At 43.8% G+C, this 24,134-nt stretch overlaps 1 protein-coding gene and 1 long non-coding RNA gene across 5 annotated transcripts in view; one reads left to right on the top strand and one right to left on the bottom strand.

Annotated features, from left to right (window-relative positions):
• Positions 1-12,605: 12,605 nt before the first annotated feature.
• LOC129511796 (uncharacterized) lies at positions 12,606-15,648 on the bottom strand. Of its 3 annotated transcripts, XR_008664905.1 has the most exons (4): positions 15,620-15,648; positions 14,933-15,050; positions 14,498-14,625; positions 12,606-14,191 (listed from the first exon to the last, which is right to left on the bottom strand). It is a non-coding gene; the product is annotated as an uncharacterized LOC129511796 (long non-coding RNA). The 3 variants fall into 3 exon arrangements; XR_008664903.1 differs by lacking the exon at positions 15,620-15,648 and having other exon boundaries at positions 14,933-15,465; XR_008664904.1 differs by lacking the exon at positions 15,620-15,648 and having other exon boundaries at positions 12,606-14,061; positions 14,933-15,465.
• Positions 15,649-16,466: 818 nt separating this feature from the next.
• Positions 16,467-24,134, top strand: part of EP300 (E1A binding protein p300) — an 84,522-nt gene continuing 76,854 nt past the window's right edge. For both annotated transcript variants that reach the window (XM_055328034.1, XM_055328033.1), the window contains exon 1: positions 16,467-17,272. In XM_055328034.1, the coding sequence (XP_055184009.1) occupies positions 17,179-17,272 (94 nt within the window). In that variant the 5' untranslated portion in view covers positions 16,467-17,178. The remainder of the gene's footprint in view (positions 17,273-24,134) is intronic.

Below are 24,134 nucleotides of genomic sequence, written 5' to 3'. Positions count from 1 at the left end.
CCTCTGCCTGTATCTCTCATGAATAAATATAAAATCTTTTAATAAATAAAAAAAAATCGAATTGATCACCTTTGCCAATGGTTCAGATGTAGAGCGCATGGGAGAGGGAAGTGTTATGAAAACCTCCTACTGCTGGGGACTCCCTTATTCCTTGGCCTCTACAGCCCTTCACCTTTCCCTTCTCGATGACCATGCTTCTCCGTCTTTTCATCGCTCTGCATTCACTGCCACCTCCTTAAATGAGTGTGCTTCCCCAAGGTCCATGACTCTTCCATTTTGGCTTCATCAGTGTTCTCTGGGAAAGCATGTTCACCTTTTAGCTGCAACTCTTAACTATATGTTGACATTTTCCATGCCTACATCCCCATTCTTGACCTATTCATCATGCTCTGTGTCAGTATTACTATCTGTAATTGGCACCTCGAATTTAACGTGTCCAAAATGGAATCTGTTCTTTGACCCTCAAGTGTGCACCCATTTTCTATACTCTTGACCTCAATGTTTTCACCATCTCCCCAAATATTCCTCACTATATACTTACTAGCAGGTCTTCATCTTCCCCTTTCTCTCCATTGCGAGCACCCCCCACACATGCTGTGAGCCAATAAGTTCCATAGTCTTCAGATATGCTTCTTATTCAGTGTTTCCATCCGTTTCCAAAGCCACTGATTTATTTAGTCCCTCATTATTTCTTGCTTGTATTATTCTAACATTCATAAACTATTCTTTCTCTAGCTTTTTCCTCCAGGTTTCTGATCCCTAGAATTACTATTTTCCTGGGGTTGTTCTACATATGGCTTGGTCAAAGTTCAGGTGATGTCACCAGAAACTAACTTCCTACCTCCTCCCTGCCCTGCTTCCTCTGTGTTGACTCCATTCCTACATTCCTATGTTCTATTCTCTTTATGCTGCCAGAATTCTGGACTTTCTCATTCAAATCCACAGATTAAAGACCTAAAATGGAGCCTCAGGGGCTCTGATTGGCTATGTTGGCTATGTGTGTGCTCTGAACTTTCACTTGAACCAATCAGTGTGTTCAAGAGTCCAGTATGTTCTCATTGGCATAGGATGAGGTAACATACATCCTTGGTAAGGGAGTTGAAGTTTCACCCAGAGCAGAATGGTTGAGAGTGGAGAAAGAATGGTTCCCTAAAAGCAAAACGAGGGTACCATGATCACAAGAAAACAGGTGTGATGCTGGGCATCATCTACTACAAAGTTCCTCTTCCCCGATCCTTTTTCTTGTTCAGTGGTACCAACCTTCAATTTAACCACCTGAGGTGGATCCTTGGCACATCCCTCAAATCCCACCAAATCCCAAATCAAATCCATTTTTCCTTTCAGTCCTCAACAACCAGCTGCTAGAAACTATCTTTTTTTAAAAAAAAAATTATTTATTTATTCGAGAGAGAGAGAATGAGAGAGAGAGGCAGAGACACAGGCAGAGGGAGAAGCAGGCTCTCTGCAAGGATCCGGATGTGGGACTCGATCCCTCGACCCAGGATCAGGATCACACCCTGAGCCGAAGGCAGACACTCAACTGCTGAGCCACTTAGGTGTCCCACTAGAAACTATCCTATGTGTTCACAAGGATTCATTTCCTCCAATTCTTAACATGTTTCCCTGGCCTATTAACTTTGGATTTTGCCACATGATATGCTCTGGGTCAATGGGCTGTGAGTATATGGGAACTTTGCCACTCTCAACCAGAATCTTAAATGCAATTACAGGATTTGGCTGGGGTACATTTGCACTAGTCCTTTACTATGAAAAAATGTTCCAAATAGTGGCTATTCCTTCAACCTGGATTCCAAAATGAAAAGATACGGGTAGCTGAGTCTAGCAGAGTGATAGCTAACCTGCAACCTCCTTATTATATGAGCATAAAAATAAGTTTAAATTGCCAAATGCCATGGGATCCATGGACTCTAAAGCTGTTTGTTATGCAGCACAACTTAGAGAAAGCTGAGTAGTACATATACCTCAGTTCCGGTCCTTAATATTTCTACTTGGATCATTGCAACCAGTCTTTCTTTGCTCTCACTGCAACATTCTCCTACTTATCCTCCTTGCTTGTCTTTGGGCCTCCTCCGGCCCATTCTCCTCCACTTTGCAGTCACAGGGATCTTTCTAAAGGGCAAATCTGATCATATGATTTCGCTGATGTCTCATCACTATTTTCAGGATAGAATTCAAACTCCTTGGTTAAGAACCCAACTTTTCAGGATCTTATCCAGATCTCCAGCCTTATCTATCTTCCTTCCCCATGCATCCACCCATTGCCCAGTCTCACTAACCCCTTTGCAGTTATGGAAGTCATGATGTTAAGGTAGCAGTACCTTCACCCACCCTGCTGGCTCTGCCTGCAATGCTCTGCCTGTTACTCATCGAGAGGACATTTAGTTGTTCATCGAGACTTACCTCCGGCCACATCTTCTACTGAGGAACCTCTTGCGCAAGGTGGATTTGTCTCCCTTCCCTTCTCTGTGTTCCCAGAGTGTCCTGTGTTCCCCTACTCTTCTCATAAGGCTCACTAATTTCACTCTTTCCTGGCCCCGAAGTTCCACAAGGTCAAGGACAGGTTCTGGTTTGTCTCTGTGTTCTCTAGGCTTGGTGGTACCTCACACGAAGTGTCTGGCGATGCTTGGAAGATAACTAAAGGAAAGAATGAATGCACGTGTTGGATTTTCTGCTGCTTGTGTCTTCAAGATTCTTCTGCCACCAGCATTCTCCAGTCAGTCTTCCACACTGCTGCCAGACTTATCTTCCTAGAAATAAGATTTAATCATGTGACTTCCCCGCTAAACAAAAACCTCTACTGGCTCCTTTGTCATGGTCTAGTTTCATCCACTCCTTTGCTCTCGGGCACTATTTATATGCTGATGATGCCCAAATTCCAGTCCAGAACTTTCTCTGCTTCTAGATATAAAACTGCCTATTTTGCTTACCTACTCTGGTGTCTTGCAGGGACCTTAAGCTAGAAGAGTCAGATGCCCATTTTCGTCCTTGAAACTTCTTCCTCTCGTGTTTTCTCTCAATACATACCATCATTCACCACTGAGTTGCCCAAATCTGGAAGCTGAGATTCACCTCTAAGAGACAAGTTAAGAGGAGTACCTGAGTGGCTTAGTCAGTTAAGCATCCAACTCTTGGTTTTAGCTCAGGTCATGATCTCAGGGTCATGAGATTGAGCCCCCAGTGGGGCTCCACACTCAGTTGGGAGTCTGCTTGGGATTCTTTCCCTCTCCTGCTGCCCCTCTCCCTGCTTGCTCTCTCTTTCTCAATAATATATAAATCTTAAAAAAAAAAAAAGAAAGATAGGTTAAAAGCATGAATGTGGCGGCCAAGTAAATGGCTTCAACTGCTGGCTCTGCCACATAATACCTATGTGTCCTCAACCAAGTTCCTGCACCTTCTCAGACATTAAATCTGTAGACTCTCATCATAGCAGTACCTACCTCCCCACGTCACTGAATGATAGAATCACACCAAATGCTGGGCAGGTATAACCACATAGTAAATACTTACCAAATATTAGTCTTTACTATTATAACGATCCTCTCCCTCCTTCACCCATCATCCAAGTACTAAGTGTGTAGATCCTACATTCTCAATATCTCTTGAATCTGTCCCATCCTCTCTGTCCTCACTGCCACCTCCTAATCCAGCTTCTGGTCCTCTATTGTCTAATGACTACAGAAGCTTCCTAACCTGTCTTCTTGACTCCATTCTTGCCCTCTTTAAATCCTTTCTCCATATTTCTCATGTGGCTTTTTCTGAAAACCGACTCAGCTCTGTCAACTTCCGGCTGAGCTGAACTTCTTTCAGTTCCTCAAATGGACAGAACTCTACTCTCCCTCCACAAATGCTGTTTCTTCTGCTGGGGCCTCTGCTCTCTGCCAGCCACCTCCACTGTCTGGCTCCCTCTTCTTTCTGCTCCCCATGCAAACATCAGCCTGCCTGCTTACCTCTAAAACTCTGATGGATGTCCCTGCTGGGCATCACTTTCCTCCAAAGTGCCTCCAATGTCCCCTATGCCAGCACTCATCACATGTCACCGCAGTGATGGTTTCAGTGATTGTTTTCAGTGAGCATCTCTCTTCACTGGGCTAGGAGCTCCACAGAGCAAGGTCTCTATTTTGTTCACCACCATATTTCTAAGAATTAGTACAGGTCTGCCCCATAATAGGAGCTCAATACATTTTTAAATTGTTTAATTTACTTTTAATAGGTAATACATGCAACTAGTAGAAAATCCAAAAGGTACAAAGGAACATCTGGAAAAAAATGTCTCCCTCCACCCTAATTCCCCAAACAATCACTATATCTATTTTCTTGAGGATCCTTCCAGTATATTCTATGCAAATACAAGGATATATGCATACTCACTATGGGTGTGGTATCATACTATACATAGTATTCAACACCTGCCTATTATCTCACTTAAAAATATATCTTGGAAGATCCTCCTTTCCCGCCTATATAAAACTTAAAAAAAAAAATCTGCATTAGTGTACCCTTGTAAATTTGTATCATAAATTACTCAAGCAGTCTTCAGCCCCTGGGTATTTAAGTTGTTTTCAATCTTTTGCTATTATAAATAAAAATGTTACCTTGATTATCCTTGAACATGAGCCCTGCTTCCCCCCTTCCTCTGCCCCTTTTCTTAGCTCTTGCTCTCTGTGTCTCAAATAAATAAGTAGATAAATAAATAAAATTAAGGAATATGATGATATCAAATGTCAATGAAGTGGGATGATATGGGATGATAGGAACTCTCATGCACTGCTGGCAGGATTGTAAATTGGTAAACTGCTCAGAAAAACTGAAGCTATGCATGCCCTATATCCCAGAAATTCCAGTCCTAGGACCTATACGCCTTGAGAGAGCCTTGCCCATGTGCACCAGTTCAGAGCAGAACCATTCCTAATAGGACAAAAATGCAAAGGCTTAAAGTGTCCATTCATAGGGCAGCCCAGGTGGCTCAGCGGTTTAGTGCTGCCTTCAGCCCGAGGCATGATCCTGGGGACCCGGGATCCAGTCCCACGTCGTCAGACTCCCTGCATGGAGCCTGCTTGTGTCTCTGCCTCTCTCTCTCTTTCTGTGTGTCTCTCATGAATAAATAAATAAAATCTTTTTAAAAAATGTCCATTCATAGTAAAACAGAAAAATAAAAATTGTGATTTTTTAGTACAGTGGAAAAGCCTACAGCAATAGAATGAACAAATCACAACTTCATGCATCAACATGGCTGGGATGCATAACAATGTTGAGCTAAATAGGTACATCACAAAAGGAGTATGATTTGCTTTATATAAAGGTCAAAAAATGGGTAAAATTATTCTACAATGTCTGATGATATGTACATATGAGGGAACACTATATTAAAAAGGCAAGTGACTGAAATCAGTGTAGTGGTTATGCTTCTGAGAAGCAACGGATATGTGATAGGAGAGGCCGCGCAGCCATGGGCGGAACTGCTAAATACTGACTATATTTCATTTCATGGCTTGCATGATGATTACGCAAGTGTTAGCTCTGTCTTTAAACTGTATATGTTTCACACACTCCTCTGTATATATGATGTATATTACAATTTAGAGAATAGTTGCTTTTTTTTTTAATTTTTTTAGTAGGCTCCATGCCCTCTGGAATAAATAAAATCTTTTAAAATTTTTAAAAATTTATTTTATTTATTTACTGTAAGTAATCTCTACACCCAACATTGGACTCAAACTCACCACCCCAAGATCAAGAGTTGCATTCTCCACTGACTGAGCCAGCCAGGCATTAAACCATGTTAGTATATTACCTACTTAAAAATGCATTTGCATTTTTGAAAAAGTAGTCCTGTTTCTTTTCTTTTCTTTTTTTTTTTTAAGATTTTATTTATTTATTCATGAGAGAGAGAGAGAGAGAGAGAGAGAGAGAGAGAGAGAGGCAGAGATACAGGCAGAGGGAGAAGCAGGCTCCATGCAGGGAGCCCGACGTGGGACTCAATCCAGGGTCTCCAAGATCACGCCCTGGGCTGAAGGCGGCGCTAAACCGCTGAGCCACCCAGGCTGCCCAGTAGTCCTGTTTCTATCATTTTCCTATTGCTACATAACAAGTCACCACAAAAAAATTTTTTTTAATATTTTATTTATTTATTCATGAGAGACACAGGGATAGGGAGGCAGAGACACAGGCAGAGGGAAAAGCAGGCTCGCTGCAGGGAGCCTGATGTGGGACTTGATCCTGAGACTCCAGGATCATACCCTGGGCTGAAGGCAGACTCCCAACCGTTGAGCCACCAGGCGTCCCACAAGTCATCACAACTTTAGTGGCTTAAACAATACAGACATTTATTATGTCACAGTTTATACAGGTGAGCAGTCCAGGCATTGCTTAGCTGGGTCCTCAGCTCAGGTTTTCCCAGGGCTGCAATCAAAGTGTTCACTGGGCTGCATTTCATCTGGAGGCTTGAATGGGGAAGAATCTGCTTCCAAGCTCATTCAGACAGTTGGCACAGTTCATTTCCTTGTAGTGGTATGACTGGCCCCAGCTTTGTTGCTGCTGGCTATTGGCCTCTTATACTTCCTAGAGGCCAGTCACAGTTTCTTACCACTTGGCTTCCTCAACATGACTGCTTACTCCATCTAACCAGCAAGTGAATCTCTTGATTTGATTCCCTAATTGGCTAAGTCTTGATGCAGTCTTATACAACACATGATCTGGAAGTGATATCCTATCATCTTTACCACTTCTGTTGATCAGAAGCAAATCACATAATCTGCACATAAAGAGAGGGGATTACAACTAGAGGCGTAAACATCAGGAAGTGGGAATTTGGGGGAGTCTCCTTAGGGTTTGTCAGCCATAACGGTGTATTGTTTTGTGAGGTTTTTTGCCCAATTTCTTTTCTATTTTTTTTCCTTATCTACATGCAAGAGTTCTGTGGATTTTTAAAAAAGATTTTATTTATTTATTTGACAGAGAGAGACAGAGAGTCCAAGGAGGCAGAGCAGCAGGCAGAGGGAGAAGCAGGCTCCCCACTGAGCAGAGAGCCCAATGTGGGACTCGATCCCAGGACCTCAGCATCATGACCCAAGCCAAAAGCAGATGCTTAACCAACTGAGCCACCCAGGTACCCCAAGAGCTATGTGGATTAAATAAATTAACCCTTTATTTGCCAAAGTGCCAATTCTTTTTTTTTTTAAGATTTTATTTATTTATTTGACAGAGAGAGAGCAAGCAAGAGCACAAGCAGGAAGAGTGGCAGAGGGAGAGGGAGAAGCCGACTCCCCTTTGAGCAAGGAGCCTGTTGTGGGAGCTCAATCCAGAACCCTGAGATCATGACCTGAGCTGAAGGCAGACACTTAACCAACTGAGCCATCCAGGTGCCCCTCTTTTTAAAATTTTATTTATTGATTTATTTTAAGTAATATCCACACCCAATGTGGGGCTTGAACTCACAATCCTGAAATTGATTCTGACTTTGATTTATGCCAAGATGAATCATAGAAGTGCAAAGAATAAACCTGCAATGAGGCTGCACGGAGGACAAGGCAGATATTTCACCTGTGTGTCAGGGAGATGCATCTGAAGTCCTATGGAAGAAGATGTTTTTCAGGTTGGCAATGTGTGGAACACCGGGTTTGCTGCTTTGTATGCCTCTAATGACCTCATCACTCCAGAACGTCTCTTTTCATCAGTTGTTGCCACACATTTAGCTCCCCAATAAGCCACATCACCAGATCACCAGTACCCACAGTCCAGGGTCTGGGCTTTATGGTGTTTGCTGTATCACCTCCTGGGCACTCTCCCCTTACTTATGCCTGGACTGCAGGCCAAAAAGTTGTTTAATTATTTCAGGTAAGGCTTATTGTTTTTGTTTGTTAGTTGATTTGGTTTGTTTTGTTTTACCAGGATAGCCACTCTGAATCATTCAAGACTCAGTTCCTAGGCTATTGCCTAGAGGGACATCTAAACTTTCAGGCCAAGGTAGTTGTACCAACATCTTTGTGTGAATTGTAATTGTGAGCATTTAATTGATCTCTGTATTTATATTTGTCTCTTTCAGTCAATAGCAAGTTCCTCCAGGGTAAAGACTGAGTCTGAGTTCCCTATAGACCTGTATATCCATCTGTCCATCGGAGATGTCCATACGGGTGTCCCACAAGCACATCACCATGTCCAAAGCTGAACCCATGTAAAGCACCCCATCTGAGTGTTCACCTAGCACCCAAGATTCTATCATTGCATCTTGTATATTAGATTATAGTTTCCTGTTTATGAGCATATATCACTAGTTTGCGAGAAGCTGAGGGCAGAAATCATGTGAATTTTATTTATCATTGCATTGCTGGAGCCCAGCGCAGTGCCTCCATACAGGAGCTATTCAATAAATGTTCAATGATCTGAACTGGATCTCTGTATCTTCAGAACCAGGTACCACAGGAGTGCCTAGGAAATTCTCAGGACACGTTTGTTACATTAGATTCTAGGAAAGATGCTTCTCCCAAAGCCCTCTGCCCGCCCTCCTTCTCTGGCAGGCTTAGATTAACTGTGAGAGCCAATAGTTTGTCACATAGCAACAATAGTAAAGAATGAGCTACTGCCGAATAGAGCAGACGCTTGCCTGCCGCAGAGAGCAGAGCAGAGCTATTTTGAGATTATTTAGGTAGAGTCACAGTCTGATAGGCCCACACTTTGTGGCGATAGTTACCATCAGCTTAGGGGTACGAGCCATTGAAAACATCTGATTTGCATGTCTGTCTTTTTTGCCATCCTTTGAAGAACCCTTTTAGAATACAAAGGACCAAATTTTAGGTCATGGTTTTCTTATTTTGAAGTCAATCAGACTTTTATTTATAATACTGCTAACATATTTTAATATTCCACCGAATTACTATACATTCTAATTTATAGATCAAATGACCACAAATTCCAAATAAAAAGCAGGTCTCAGTCCAAACTTCCCAGTATGGCATACATGGCCCTTTGTGGACTGCCTGGGCCACTTTTTCAGCACCCTCTGCTGCCTGGGTCCTCTCATTAGCATATGCTCCAGCCTTGGTGAGCAACACCCAGGCACAGTGGTAGGTGTTTCACTCATGAATTATCCATCCTCGATTGCCTTGAGAGAGCCTCCATCGCTCTGTCTGGTGACTATTTATCACTATGGGCTTCTCTCCAACTAGATGGCATGCCCAGAGGACTGGAATAGTGTTTTTCCATCTTGGAATCCACAGTCCCCAGCAAAGTGCTGGGCACAGAGAGGATTTTTGGGAAAGGCTGGTTCAGGGTATAAAGATTGCAAGTTCTTGCTTGTTAGCACTTAGGCTCTTCTAGTCCACTTCAGTCCTTATGGTGGGAAACCATACCTAACAATATGGAAAGTTACAAGTTCTGTGGCTGCTTTTGTGGCTTTGGCACTCTGTGTTCTAATTTTATAGAAAAGATTTTGGGATGGGGCACCTGGGTAACTCAGATGGTTAAGTGTCTGACATCTTTTTTTTTTTTTAAGATTTTAAGATATATATATATGTATATATATATAAATTTAAGATTTATATATTCATGAGAGACAGAGAGAGGCAGAGACATACGCAGAGGGAGAAGCAGGCTCCCTGCCAGAAGCCCAATGCAGGACTCCATCCTGGGACCCTGGGATCATGCCCCAGGCCACAGGCAGACACTCAACCGCTGAACCACCCAGGCATCATAAGTGTCTGACATCATGATCTCAGCTCAGGTCTTGATCCCTGGGTCATGAGTTCAAGTCCCATGTTGGGCTCCATGGTGGGCCAACCTAAAAAAATTTTTTTGTGAATATTTCTGTTTGATTATGTATTTATCTACAGAACTACCTTCCTTCCTTCCCTCCTTCTTTGCTTCCTTCCTTCCACAGACACTCATTGGCTATGAATTCTGCAGCAGTTTGTGTATTAGTTATCAGAGGCATGAGAAAGTAGGAGACCTGCTTCATGCCCTGAGGGTTCGTTGGTAACAGACTTGAATATACTATTGGAAAACCAGAGTTCAAGCCTTTCCTTTGTCTCAGTTGGGGTCTCATGAAGGACATTTTACTTGCTTTAGAGCCTGGACTTCCCAGATCTTTAATGAATATAAACACTTGTTCTCCTGTTATAAGGAATCTGGCTCAAGATATTCAAGATTCCAGAAGAAAGGAAGATTGCCTGGCACCTGATGGACAGACAGTTAAGGCAGACTGTCATTTTCAGGGCCAGATAGACTGTGTCCTTGTTGCTACAGTAGAATAAAAGGAAAGGGCAAGGAAATCCACCCACTCAGACCAGATTGACAAATCTATTTGTTTGCTCAAGAAGTTTGAGTTGAGTTCCTACCATGCATCAGGTCCTGAGTTAGGAGCCAGGAGAGAGAGAGATGGACAACACGGTCATCTTGCTGTCACCAGAAAAGGCCAACAAGGACTATAACACAGTGCAAAATGCAAGTGAGTCAAAAGTATAGGACGGCAGTGGAGAAGTCTGCAACCAGGATTCAGGGGGATCAGGAAGGCCTTTACAGGAAAAGGGGTGTGTAGAGACCCGAAAGGTGATTGAAAATTAGCTGGTTAAAAGGGGTGGTGGTGGTGAGTGTTTCAGACAGAAGGAATATGTGTGAATGTTCCAAGGACAGAGAAAGCACGTCACAGGAGTATAGAAATGATTCCACTTTGCTGCAAGGAGGGAATTTGGAACAAACGAGACAGGTAGACAAGGGCCATTTCTGGGACGTGAAACTGTATCCTAACATCAAAGAGGAATAATTTAAGGCTTTAAAAAAAATGCTTTTTATCCTGACTTCATTAGCCACAAAAATTTATAATGTAGAATGAAAGCTCCCCATAACACTTCTCTTACTCCAACACCCATTGACAGTTTGGTACATACATATTTTCTCAGCTTCCATTATTATTAATTACATTTATAAAAATAGAGCCATTCTATACCTGCTGTTCTCTAATTTTCTTTTTGTCTCTAGCAATATATGGAGACCTTTTTATGGTAGTACATATCTACCTTTTTTTTTTTTAAGATTTTATTTATTTGACATAAAGAGAAACAGCATAAGCAAGAGGAGTGGCAGGAAGAGGGAGAAGCAGGCTCCCTGCTGAGCAGCCCAACTCCCCCATACTGGACTCAATCCCAGGACCCTGGGATCATGACCTGAGCTGAAAGCAGATGCTTAACCCACTGAACCACCCAGGCGCCCCTACCTACTCACTTTTATTTTTATTTATTTTTTTAAAATTTTTATTTATTTATGATAGTCACAGAGAGAGAGAGAGGCAGAGACATAGGCAGGGGGAGAAGCAGGCTCCATGCACCGGGAGCCCGACGTGGGATTCGATCCCGGGTCTCCAGGATCGCACCCTGGGCCAAAGGCAGGCGCCAAACCGCTGAGCCACCCAGGGATCCCCTACTTACTCACTTTTAAATGACTGTTTCATTGCTTATTGTTTTTTTTTTGTGTGTGTGTGATAAAAAATACATAAAATTTACCATTTTAACCATTAAAAATTTTTTTTTGTATAAATTGTGGTCAAAAATACATAAGATAAATTTTACCATCTTAACTTTTTTTTTTTAAGATTTTATTTATTCATGAGAGAGAGAGAGAGAGAGAGAGGCAGAGACACAGGCAGAGGGAGAGGGAGGGAACCAGGCTCCATGCAGGGAGCCCGATGCGGGACTCGATCCCGGGTCTCCAGAATCACACCCTGGGCTGAAGGCAGGTGCTTTTTTTTTTTTTTTAATTTTTATTTATTTATGATAGTCACAGAGATAGAGAGAGAGAGGGAGAGAGAGGCGCAGAGACATAGGCAGAGGGAGAAGCAGGCTCCATGCACCGGGAGCCCGATGTGGGATTCGATCCTGGGTCTCCAGGATCGCGCCCTGGGCCAAAGGCAGGCGCCAAACCGCTGCGCCACCCAGGGATCCCTGAAGGCAGGTGCTAAACCGCTGTGCCACCGGGGCTGTCCCCATCTTAACTTTTTAAAAAAAAATGATTTATTTGAGAAAGAGAGCTGAGCTTGAAGCCTGACGCCAAATTTGATGTCATAACGTCGAGATCATGACCTGGGCCAAAATGAAGTCAGACACTTGACTGAGCCCCTCAGGCTCCCCACATCTTAACCATTTTTTTTTTCATCTTAACCATTTTTAAGTGTAGTTTAATGGCATTTTGTACATTCACACAGCTATGCAACCATCACCACCATCCAGCTCCAGAATTTTTTAATCTCACCAAACTGAAACACTCTACCCATTAAAGAATATCTTACCATTCTTCTCAGCCCCTAGCAATCACCATTCTTTCTGTCTCTGTGAATTTGAATACTTTTGTAAACTTATTTAAGTGGAATAATATCTATAGTTGGGTTTTTTGTTGTTGTTTTTAACATTCACACTTAGAGGTGAGCTGCTGGTTTGTATACCTTTGGGATGGGGGGGGAACTATTATAATGCTGCAGGAAACAGCAGCTATCCTTCCTCCTATCCTTCTCTGTGCACTTGCATATCCTAGAGATACCAGGATTTTCAAATTCTTTTTTTTTTTTAAAGATTTTATTTATTTATTCATGAGAGACACAGAGAGAGAGGCAGAGACACAAGCAGAGGGAGAAGCAGGCTCCATGCAGGGAGCCCGATGTGGGACTCGATCCCAGGTCCCCAGGATCACGCCCTGGGCCAAAGGCGGACGCTCAACCATTGAGCCACCCAGGCGTCCCGGATTTTCAAATTCTATAAGCATTTGGTATGAACCTAAACATTTATTATATGCTCTATTCCCACTAACAGTGTATGTAAATACCAATTCTCCGTATCCTTGCCAATACTGGTTACTAAAATTTTTTTCAACAACAGATTTTATTAAATGTACGATATAAATTAAAATGCATACTTGCAAACACTGACAACATTTTTAGAAGAATATTTAAATCGATAATTCCTTGGAATGGATATATAGCCACTCCCACCACCCTGTCCCATTTGTATTTGTGGGAGGAACCCAACTTCATGAGCCATTCTTCCCTTGATGACAAGTACTTAGGACAAACTTTGTTGGGCCTAGAATAGCCCTTCTTGATTTAATTTTTTAAAAAGATTGTTCATGAGAGACGAGAGAGAGAGAGAGAGAGAGAGAGAGAGAGAGAGAGAGAGAGGCATAGGCAGGAGGAGAAGCAGGGAACCTGATGTGGGACTCCCTCCCATGACCCTGGGATCCTGACCTGAGCTGAAGGTAGACACTCAACCACTGAGCCACCCAGGCGTCCCCTTAATTTAATTTTAGAATGAATGACTAGAAACAGTTAAGGTGTACTGAGTGCTTACTATGTGTCAAACACTGTGGTAAGCACTGTTCATAAATTATCTATCATGTTTAATCTTCACAATAAAGTGGGTCTAATCAAGAAATCCATTTTACAGATAAGGAGCCTGCCCAAATCACCCGGCTGAGCCAGAATTTAAACCCAGTCCCGATGACCTTCAGTGCCTGAGTTCTACCTGTAGTTTCCGCTCTCTTCTGCGTCTCCCCCTACCACCCCTCTCCCACCTCCCAGCTAGTGACCGACAGACAATTCCTTCTTCATGAACACTCTTAATCTACACATAGCAAAAAATAAAAATAAAAAATAAAAAAAATCTACACATAGCACTGCATAGTTGGTTAAATCTCCATTTCATTAGGTTATATATAATCCAGGCTGATGATTCAATTCTGCTTTTTTGAAACTACCTGGTCTCATCCCTTTGCATCTGAGTGACTGTTATTTTTCAAGAAGCCTTCAATGTGCCTGCCTTCTGGGTCCGGGCTCAAGACCCCAAGGTGCAAATCCTGGGAAGGAGCAGGAGGCATCAGAACTCTCAGTTTACAGTGGAGCCTTCCCTTCTGGGCAGGTCCATGGCTCCTGATTCTCCTTTTTGCAGAAGTTTCTCAGGAGAGGGTCCTCAGATCTTCTTGGACAGGCTTCCTGTACCTAGACCTAAGGCACTTTTGGCCAGGCACGCCAGTTCTGTTTGAATGCTGCTCACATGCAAGTTGGATCCTCTGCAAAAGAAGGCAAATCTTTTTCCAAAGGTCAGAAACTCTTCAAAAAGTTGGGTGAGCAATCTCTCAGAAGGAAACCATCAGCCAAGCTTTCAGGTGTTGTCCACATTTCTTTCCTCTGTCCTCTTTACTGCAAATGTGGTGTATAGACTATTAGAAATAACCGAATCATTCCTGAAGGCCCATTTTGACCTTAGTCCTACATGCTGAACCCATCCAAAACAACTTTTAAGAAGGTACTTTCTTACTTTTTAAAAAGATTTTATTTATTTATGTGAGAGAGAGAGAGAGACAGACAGACAGGGAGAAGCCGGCTCCATGCAGGGGGACGGACAATGGGATTCGATCCCGGGACTCCAGGATGAGGCCCCGGGGTGAAGGCGGCGCTAAACCGCTGAGCCACCCGGGATGCCCTTAAAGTACTTTTTCAACTTACCTACTTTTTCTACTGCAGTTGGGGGTGAATTAGGCCTGAACATCACAGGACAGAACTCTTCCTTGCTGGTAACCTGAGCGGCTCCATTATTCTCTTCACTCTTAGCTTCGTATTCTCCTCACCATTCACTTTGAAGAGCAAACAACCACATCACCAAAGTAAACTCAACAATAAGTAAACACCAGCTAAGGAGCATGAGATTTGAAATATATGAAAAAGTTTTTAACTATCTCCATAGATACTGGTTTGGGGGTTTCCTTGGGGGACACTAACAAACAACCTTGCCACCTCCCCAAGTAGCAATCCACCCCAGGCCAAGCACAGCGGAATCCCGTAACGTGTAGGAATGCGAAAGTGTGCTGCGAGGGCCTCCTCTGCAAAACTGTGCTTTGCACACACTTCATTTATATTCAAGAATTTTCTTCTGTAGCTTACATTTTTGCTTTTTGTCCATGCTTAGAGTATCTTCAGCACATCACGGTTTTTGTCCTTCCCCGCATCTACATTATCCTTAAGGCACTACCTCATCGGGGTCTTTTATTGAGCCAGCCTCCTGGGGGAGGGTGAAAAGAAGAACCATAAAATGTCCTCAGGTCTCAGATGTATTCAGAAAAATAATTCAGGTCTGCTTTGGTGAGAGAGCGACCCGGTGGGGGCAAGTGGACACGTGGTGGGCCAGAGCCGGGTTTAGGTCTAGTCCTAAAGCTCTTCCCACCACTGTGATTGTTTCCTGTTTATCAAAATAATACATGCTTATTATTGTAAAACAAATTTTAAGATTCGCAGAAAAGGGAAACAACTTAAAATCCGTGTGATTTTTGGACGTGAACTGTCCCCTCTTAGGAAAGAGACGGAGGAGAGAGGACGCGCTGGGTCTCTGGCCCGAGAAACACAGGCCGACGACGGGGCACCCCCCGCCCGGTGGATTGAACCCGGGTTCGGAGCACCGGCCGCCCGATGGCCCGGGACGCGGGGCCATCCCCACGGCGCTCGCATGCGGCCACCTGCGCGGTGAGCCGGCGCCTTCCCCAGCGCAGCTCCGGGCCCCGTCACCCCCGGTTCCCACCGGTCCCCCACGCAGAGACCCAGCCCAGGGACCTTCCCCCGCAAGTGTCCACCGACCGAAAATAGATCCCGAGCCTGCCCCCGAGCCCGCCCGCCTCGCCAAGTCCTCCCCTTTAAAGGGAGCCACCGGGTGACGCCGGGGGAGTTTGCGGAAGCGCCAACCGCGTTGGGGCCTTGGGCGGATCCCGTGATTGGAACCGGCCCCGCCCCCGGGTCCTCTTCCCCCATTGTGTGAGCGGCTCGGGCCCAGGCCCCGCCCCCTCGCCGCCTCCCTCCGGAGGCCCAACCCCTCCCCTTTTTTTCACCCCCCCTTGGCTCATTTCCGGCCGCCGCTGCTACCGCTAGCCTGTAAGGAGGATTCGGCAGAGGGAAGAAACAACAGCCGCCATCTTGTTTGTGTGCTAGGCTGGGGGGGAGAGAGGGCGAGAGGGAGCGGGCGAGAGTGGGCAAGCGGGACGCCGGGCTGAGTGCGAACTGCTGGAGCCGGAGTGCGGAGGCGAGCCGGGCCGGAGAGAGGCGGCAGGGGCCGAGACAGTGGCAGGGGGCCCGGGGCGCACGGGCTGAGGCGACCCCAGCCCCCTCCCGTCCGCACACACCCCCACCGCGGCCCGGCAGCCGGGCCGGCGTCGACGCCTAGGGGGGACCATTACATAACCCCGCGCCCCGCGGCGCCTTCGCCCGCCGCCGAGGGCGGCCCCGAGCGGAGCCCCGGGGGGCGGGCGCTCCCGGCACCTGGCCGCCGGGGGTGGGGGCCGCAGCGGCGGCCGTAGTTATTTCCGTGCGGCGGGAGAGGAGGACGAAGGAGGCGAGCGCGGCGCGAGGAGAGGCCGCCTGCGCCGCCCGCCGGAGCGGGCCCTCCTCGGTGGGCTTGGCGTCGGCGCGGGCGGGCGGGCGGGCGGGCGGCGCTGCTCGGCCCGGCCCCCTCGGCCCTCCGGACCTGCGAGCTCCGCGCCCGGCGTCCTCGCTGCGCCTCCGCCGCCCGCCGCGCGATGTGAGGCGGCGGCGCCAGCCTGGCTCTCGGCTCGGGCGAGCTCTCTTCGGCCATTAGGGGCCGGTGCGGCGGCGGCGCGGAGCGCGGCGGCAGGAGGAGGGCTCGGAGGGTGGGGGCGCAGGTCCGGGAGGGGGCACCGGGAGGAGGTGAGTGTCTCTCGTCGCCTCCTCCTCTCCCCCCTTTTCGCCCCCGCCTCCTTGTGGCGATGAGAAGGAGGAGGACAGCGCCGAGGAGGAAGAGGCTGATGGCGGCGGCGGAGCTCCGAGAGACCTCGGCTGGGCAGGGGCCGGCCGCGGCGGGCCGGGGACTGCGCCTCTAGAGCCGCGAGTTCCCGGGAATTCGCCGCAGCGGACGCGCTCGGCGGGTTTGTGCTCCTGTGCCCTCCTCCGGGCCTGGGCGCAGGCCCGGCCCCTCGCACTCGCCCCTACCTTTTCTATCGAGTCCGCATCCCTCTTCGGCCACCGCGACCCAGCGAAGAGAAAAAGGAACTTCCCCCACCCACCCCCCTCGGGGGCCGGCGGAGCCCCCAAGCCCACCCCAGGCAGCGGGGCGGGGAGCCCTGGCCGGAGAAGAGATTTCCCGAGGATTCTCGTTTTCCTCGCCTGTATCTCCGAAAGAATTAAAAATGGCCGAGAATGTGGTGGAACCGGGGCCGCCTTCAGCCAAGCGGCCTAAACTCTCATCTCCGGCCCTCTCGGCGTCGGCCAGCGACGGCACAGGTTAGTCCCGGGAGCCCTGGCCTTCCACATCCCCCCTTGATCTTTTTTTTTTTTTTTGCTCGGTGCACCGTTCTTCTTCCATTTTTTTTCTTCCTTTTTTTTTTTTTTCTCCCCTCTCTTGTTAGTTTTCTGCTTCTTGATTAATTTTAAAGGTGTTTGAATGAGCTGGTCGAAGACGTCCAGTAGCCCGACCATTTTCTTTTGCTTCCTAATACATTCGTTGCAACACTATGTCATATCGATGTGTTCTGGAATTAGAGCTCTTGAGTGGTGCTATGGAAATAGCCTTTATTGTTGCTCCCATGCAGTTTAATTTTTGAAATGCCAGTGCATTTGTGTGTAAGGGCTTTTTATGCAATTTTACTTTGAATTTTTGTTGTTGTTGAGAAATGAGGAATTGCGAATCCTTTCTCCTCTATTGCACTTACTCTGTTTTCTCTACTTTCCACTCTTCCTTTTCAAGGTTTTCTCTCTCTTTTTTTTTTTTTTTTTGCACAGGATTTTCCTTTGAGCATGAAAATGTAAAAAAAAAAAAAAAAATCATGATTTTATTTGTGTGTATGTGTGGTCCACGATTTCAGGTTTGACCTTAGGTTTAACGTCAAAGCCAAAATTTGGTTCGAATTATTTTACCTACCATTCCTAGCTTCCCCCCCTCCCGTTTTTTTTTTTTTTTTTTTTTTTATTTGCCTTAAGAATCAATATGGAGCGCAGTTCATTTTACGTCTCCCATTTCTTTGGTGTGAGACCAAAATGTCTGAAACTCGGGTTTTAGGTTGAGAGAGAGCAGAGGTATTTTCTTTGCAGTTTGTAGTCACTTTCTCTTGGGGGGTGTGTGTGTGTGTGTGTGTGTGTGTGTGTGTGTAGATACCCGTTGGTGTGGAGTTATGTACTTGGAAATCAAAATTAGAAGTGGTTAGGGGGTCCCAATCATGAACTGCATACATTAGCTGATCCGTATAAAAGTTTAAAGTGTGCCTTAGGTTCTGTATTTGTGTGTTTTTGTCTCTTTGTGCTTTAAACATATTTGGAGGTCCATAGTTCAGCGTAAAAAAGCTCTACCATTCTTAACTTCACTCAGTTGTGGACCAGCCCTTTTTGTCCAGGGAAATTCAGGGAGACTTTCCTCCATCATCCCCTTCTTATAATTAGTTTGGTGCTCTCCTGATGGCCCCCGACCTTCTCTTTTGCTGTCGTAGTTGTTTGAGATGTCAGGATAATGAAGAGGAAGAATGGCTGGCCATCTGACAGTCCACAGGATATTCCCCCTCTACTACGGAGCATCTCTTTAACTCAACGTCATCTCTCCATCTGCCAGTGAGAGTGTATAATGGAGTTAAATGTACCCTCTGAGTTTGTAGAGAACTTCTAAAGCATGTTTCTAAGTAGGCTGCATTTCGGAGGGTGAAAATGTAAGGATATGGCAAATGCGTTGGATGCTTTGCTTTTTTAAGAAAAATGTGTCATGAGTTTAAGATAACCTGCAAAGATTGAGGATTTTTGCAGTTTTGTGCCTTTCTACTTCAGAATTGTAAAACTGGCAGTGCAAGAACTTTGATCTATCCTTATTCCTTGAACTTTCTTTGGTCTTTACAGATTTTTTTTTTCTCTTACGTGCCTTTCTTCCTCAGAACTATTAATGCATATCGAGTATCATATTCTTTTGCACTTAAAGTACTCAGAGCGGTTTTCAGATCACCTTTAAACATATTTCTGCCTGCAGGTTTTTGTGTTGTTTCTCTAATTTTTGTGAAATGTGGTAATGGATTTTACATTTTAGTTCACCGGAGACTTGAGATGCTGTAGAGAAAACTTCTTTAATGTGTTTCATTTTGAATACTCCTGATTTGAGTAGCTTATTCTTGGAGTGTACTGCAAGGCCTAAAAGCAAGACTGGGCTCTGTTCAGACACCTCTCTTCAGGTGCTCTCCTGCCTTCTCCATATTTGATCTGTGTACTTGGCAACTTTAACTCGTTTTAGTAATGTCTCACCTGTCTAGAACACAAAAACTATTTTGCTACTTGAAATATCTTTGGATAATTTTAAGAGTCCTAAATGTATCAAGTGGGTTTTTAGAGTAAAATATCCTCAATATTGAGATGAGCTCAATTTTAATACTAAGAGTTTATCTTAGTGTTAGTTACCTTTTCTCTAAATTTTGTGATGAGAGCTGATCTCCCTGCCCCCATTAAGATTATACTCCAGGAATTCTTTGGTGTCTAATTTTTAAACCTTCTCAGTCTGTTTTTTTTGCGGGGGTGGGGGGGAATAGAAGGAGGTAGTTGTAAAGAAAATATTGTCCCATTGTGAACTTAATTCAAGTTTGGTGATCTGACTTTCTTTTTTCGTAGCCAGCAGTGTATAGTATAAGTTTGCAGGGAACTTTTAACAGAGACACTCCACACTTCACTTTTTAAAACTTAAAGTTTTCAAACATGTAACTTTCTACATTTTGACTTTTGAGTTATTAACCTGGGTATTTTATAAATGTGAAAGTAAGTTTTAGGTAATTGATTATGAATTTTATCTAGAACTGGGTCAAAATGATCCCAACATTCTAAATATCCAAAACTTTTTTTTTTTTTTTTAATGATTAGGGCTTGTGATTTTAGTAGTGTAAGTGTACCTACCAAGAGTATTTGCATATGCCAGTTTTATAGAAAAGGAAACTGGAAGCCAACTGGGTTGACATAGTAAAGTGTTAACAAAACTAGTGTTTAAATTCCAACTTCTGAATTTTTAAGGTTAGCCACTGATGCAGAATAAAAATGACTTCTCATTAGATAATCAAAGATTCTTCTAAAACATTTCCAGATTGACTCAAATAACTTGAATTAAGATCAAGTTTTATGTGTTGGAATGGGGAGGAAGAGGCTTATTTTTTAGCTTTCACATCTTTATGTTCCTGTTTGAATATTTGTACTTGTTCCATTGAAAATCTTATTTAACTTGGTATGGTTAAGTCAAAATTATTTGATAAAGTCAAATGACTTTATGTTCTTCAACCAAAAAAAGTTATAAAAGCCATTTGCAAAAATATTTTGGTAAAATTATTGATCAAGAAAGTTAGCAGGTAAGTCCTGAAAATATTTCTTGATCCTGTTTCTAATAATCTGAGTGATGGACTTGATGAGGAGGATATGTTGCTTTCATTGTTCACTGGATATGTTCTGTCACTGGTTTTTAAACACTTGATGCTGTGTGCACTGAGAACAGGCTCTGGAAAGATGGGTGACAGCATTAGGTTCTGGCATACTAAGTAAAGATCTTTCCGGTCTCACTATGAGTTTTGTAGTCCTACTATGTACTAGTGTCAGAATTGGCTTAGATTTTATGCTTCTTTTTCATTTCAGAGGTACAGGGCAGATAGGATATAAAATATATCCTTTTGACCACTAGATTAATATACATAATTGAAAAGTGGCAAGGATTTTTTTTTTTTATGTCAGTTATACTTTCTCAAAACACTATTGTGGATTAATGGTTTATTATCCTAACCAGAATGAATGTGTTTGGTGGAGGCCATTTCTTTTTCAGCCTTTTTTTTTTTTAATATTTTATTTATTTATTTATGAGAGACAGAAAGAGAGGCAGAGACACAGGCAGAGGGAGAAGCAGGCTCCATGCAGGGAGCCCGACGTGGGACTCGATCCAGGTCTCGATCCAGGTCTCGATCCAGGTCTCCAGGATCACGCCCTGGGCTGAAGGCAGGCGCCAAACCGCTGAGCCACCCAGGCTGCCCTCTTTTTCAGCTCTTAAACCTGTGATACTGTGCTTTAATTTTATTTTTAAGGCATGCATGTTTACATTAGAATTCTGCTTCTGGAGTTGTTTCAGTTACGGCTCCTTGGTCCAATGAGGTATTGCTGACCTCAGTGTTAAGTTTCAAAACATTTTATTAAGTGCCTTGAACACTGGCAATTGCTTATTCTTGAGGCTTCGTGAGTTCATTTATAGGGCTTCAAGAAGGTTATCTGTGGTTGATAGTTAAAGTGGCTTTTTTTTTTAAGCAACTTGTTACGTTGTAAATCTTTTTTTTTTTTTTTTTTTTTAAGTTTTATTTATTAATGAAAGACAGGCAGAGGGAGAAGCAGGCTCCATGCAGGGAGCCCGACATGGGACTCGATCCCGGGTCTCCAGGGATCACACCCTGGGCGGAAGGCGGCACTAAACCACTGAGCCACCCAGGCTGCCCATGTTGTAAATCTTGTACATATTACATACAATATGGGTGCCTTTTTCCAGCAGAAATTCGTCTGTCACAGACGTAAGAAATGCATTGGCATGTCCAGTGAATGTATAATGGAGAGAGAGGAAACGGTTTCTGCTTTTGGTTGCCTTTTGGCATTATTTTCTGTTTTACTTTGCTTTTCCACCTTCTCCTTAGTCTATTCTATAAAAAGCGAGATAAATTGAAACAAGAAGTTGAAAATAAGTGCCTAGTGGAGTTTGTAGGGACATTAAGTGGTAAATAGGAAAGGGGAAAAAAAAAGGAGTAGGAAGAATGTTGCAGATACAAGTGGGAGTGTAAAATACCTCTTCCTGGTGTATTTACAGAAACAGTTTCAGGAGCCGTTCTGCCAATTCATGACACCCAACAATTAATAGAAAAATAAGACATGCCTGTTTTGTGTGTATTTTATGGTCTTAGGGTTTCTTCTTTGAGAATTTCTGAAGTTGAAATTTTTTAGTTTGGCAAACAGAAGAGAGATTAATAGGCAAGTTGAAACTTAAATTATACCAGGTATAAAAATGTTTAACATTGAATTTTGCAGATAAGTTTTTTCATGTGAGGGATGTTAGTTTTCTGAAATTTTTTATTGCTCAGTTCTCACAGGTTTAAGAGAATAAATATCAAGGTATTAAGCTTCTTCTGAACAGTTTAGATATCCTTTGTTTTTAGATACAGATGTTATTTTATAAATGTGTCAAAAGGCAATTAGGAGTAATATAGTTGAGAGAGAGAAAGGAAAACTAAAACTCCAGAAAAAAAGTGAGCGGTTAAGAAAAAGGGTTTTTGGAGAGACTACTTTAGAGTTCAATCCCAGTTGTGCCTTTATTAACTATGTATCTTGGACCAATTAACCTCTTTTTCTCAGCTTCCTTTCCTGTAGTACCCACCTTCCAGGACTGTGGTGAGGAATAAATGAAAAGTCTCTTTATCAAATGCTTAGGAGAGTGCGTGCTGCAGTGTAGCATGCACTCATTGTGTTGACGGTTTTTAACCTTACTGAGTAAATATATAGCAACAGCAAGCCAGTGGTAGATTTTTTTTAATGGATTTACAGATAGATGGATAAAGAGAAAGCCCAGTTCATGAAATTCAGAGTAGTTGTCTTAGAAGTAAAGCTTATGGTGTAGTTAGCCAATAAATCTACTCAAAGATTAAGTTTCTGAAGAGTGTAAGAATGTGGTAGCAGAGATTAAAATAAAAGTAGAAGTACTATATGTACTATCATATAGGGTGTCTTGTATATGTAAGTAATTAACATGGAAATCAAGTATTTAAAGCATAATGAGAAATCAGCAGATTGTTCTTACTGGAAATGCTCAAGTTAAGAATGGCTTTTTAATAAAGAACTGTGTGAGCACTTTTTTTTTTTTTCTATTTTCTGTTTGCTTATCTGGGTCTTAAAAGACGACTTTCTTGTTTTTTTTTTTTTTTTTTTTAATTTATGATAGTCACAGACACAGAGAGAGAGAGAGGCAGAGACACAGGCAGAGGGAGAAGCAGGCTCCATGCACCGGGAGCCCGACGTGGGATTCGATCCCAGGTCTCCAGGATCGCGCCCCGGGCCAAAGGCAGGCGCTAAACCGCTGCGCCACCCAGGGATCCCAAAAGACGACTTTCTTAAGGAAGAGGCAGAAGAAAAGGAGCAGTGCAGTGGTTTTCAAAAATTTTTATTTTATTAAATTTTTTTTTTATTAAAAACATTTTTTTAACCATACCCAATGAAAACTACATTTTACGTGGAGAATTAGACACCCTGCCTCAGCCAGTGGACAAACTACTTACCCTTACTACCTGTAATATACTGATGTTTTCTTTTTTTTTTTTTTTTTTTTAAGATTTTATTTATTTATTAATGAGAGAGAGAGAGGCAGAGAGACACAGGCAGAGGGAGAAGCAGGCTCCATGCAGGGAGCCCAACGTGGGACTCCATCCCGGGTCTCCAGGATCAGGCCCTGGGCTGCAGGCGGCGCTAAACCGCTGAGCCACCTGGGCTGCCCTATACTGATGTTTTCTATTACATTTTCTTTTTTTTAAGTGCTTGTTTTGACCCACTATTGATTTCATGACCCATTATTGGCTTGTGACCCACAATTTGAAAAATACTGGCTTAGAAGAGTTGACAAGCTGGCATTCATCTGTACTAGACTAACATTTTCTGTATACTTGGCATTTATCCTCAGTGCAGGGAATACTCTGGTAGTGGAGACGGAGATGGACTCTTCCTTCCCATAGCTTATAGATCCAGAGATCAGAGCGACATTTGAGACTGATGTGACCAACATTATTTTTGGGAAGTACTGTGTATATTGGGAGAAACAAGGACCTGTAACGACTGTTTCTTTCGCAGCTGTCTCTGAGGAATTGGTGTCTGATCTTGAGATCTGAAGGATAGAATATACGGTTAGTAAGAGTGAGCCCAGGCTGGGGACAAGAGTGTAGCCTGCTAGGGAACCTGTTAGTATCCATCTGGATGGGGGGATAGCAAGAGACAGGGCTATAGAAGTAAGAGCCAGTTATGCTTGGCTTATAATACTTATTGGAATTTAGACTTTCAATTTTGGCTCTTTTAAATGAATGGGGCATAAAATTGTACCTTGATGATTGCCTAAAGTGTGGAATGCTTTGGA

This window comes from Nyctereutes procyonoides, unplaced genomic scaffold (assembly GCF_905146905.1).
Source record: "Nyctereutes procyonoides isolate TBG_1078 unplaced genomic scaffold, NYPRO_anot_genome, whole genome shotgun sequence".
In the NCBI taxonomy this organism is placed as follows: domain Eukaryota; kingdom Metazoa; phylum Chordata; class Mammalia; order Carnivora; family Canidae; genus Nyctereutes; species Nyctereutes procyonoides.
Note: the sequence above shows the minus strand (reverse complement) of the source record. Positions and strands in the feature narration are given on the sequence as shown.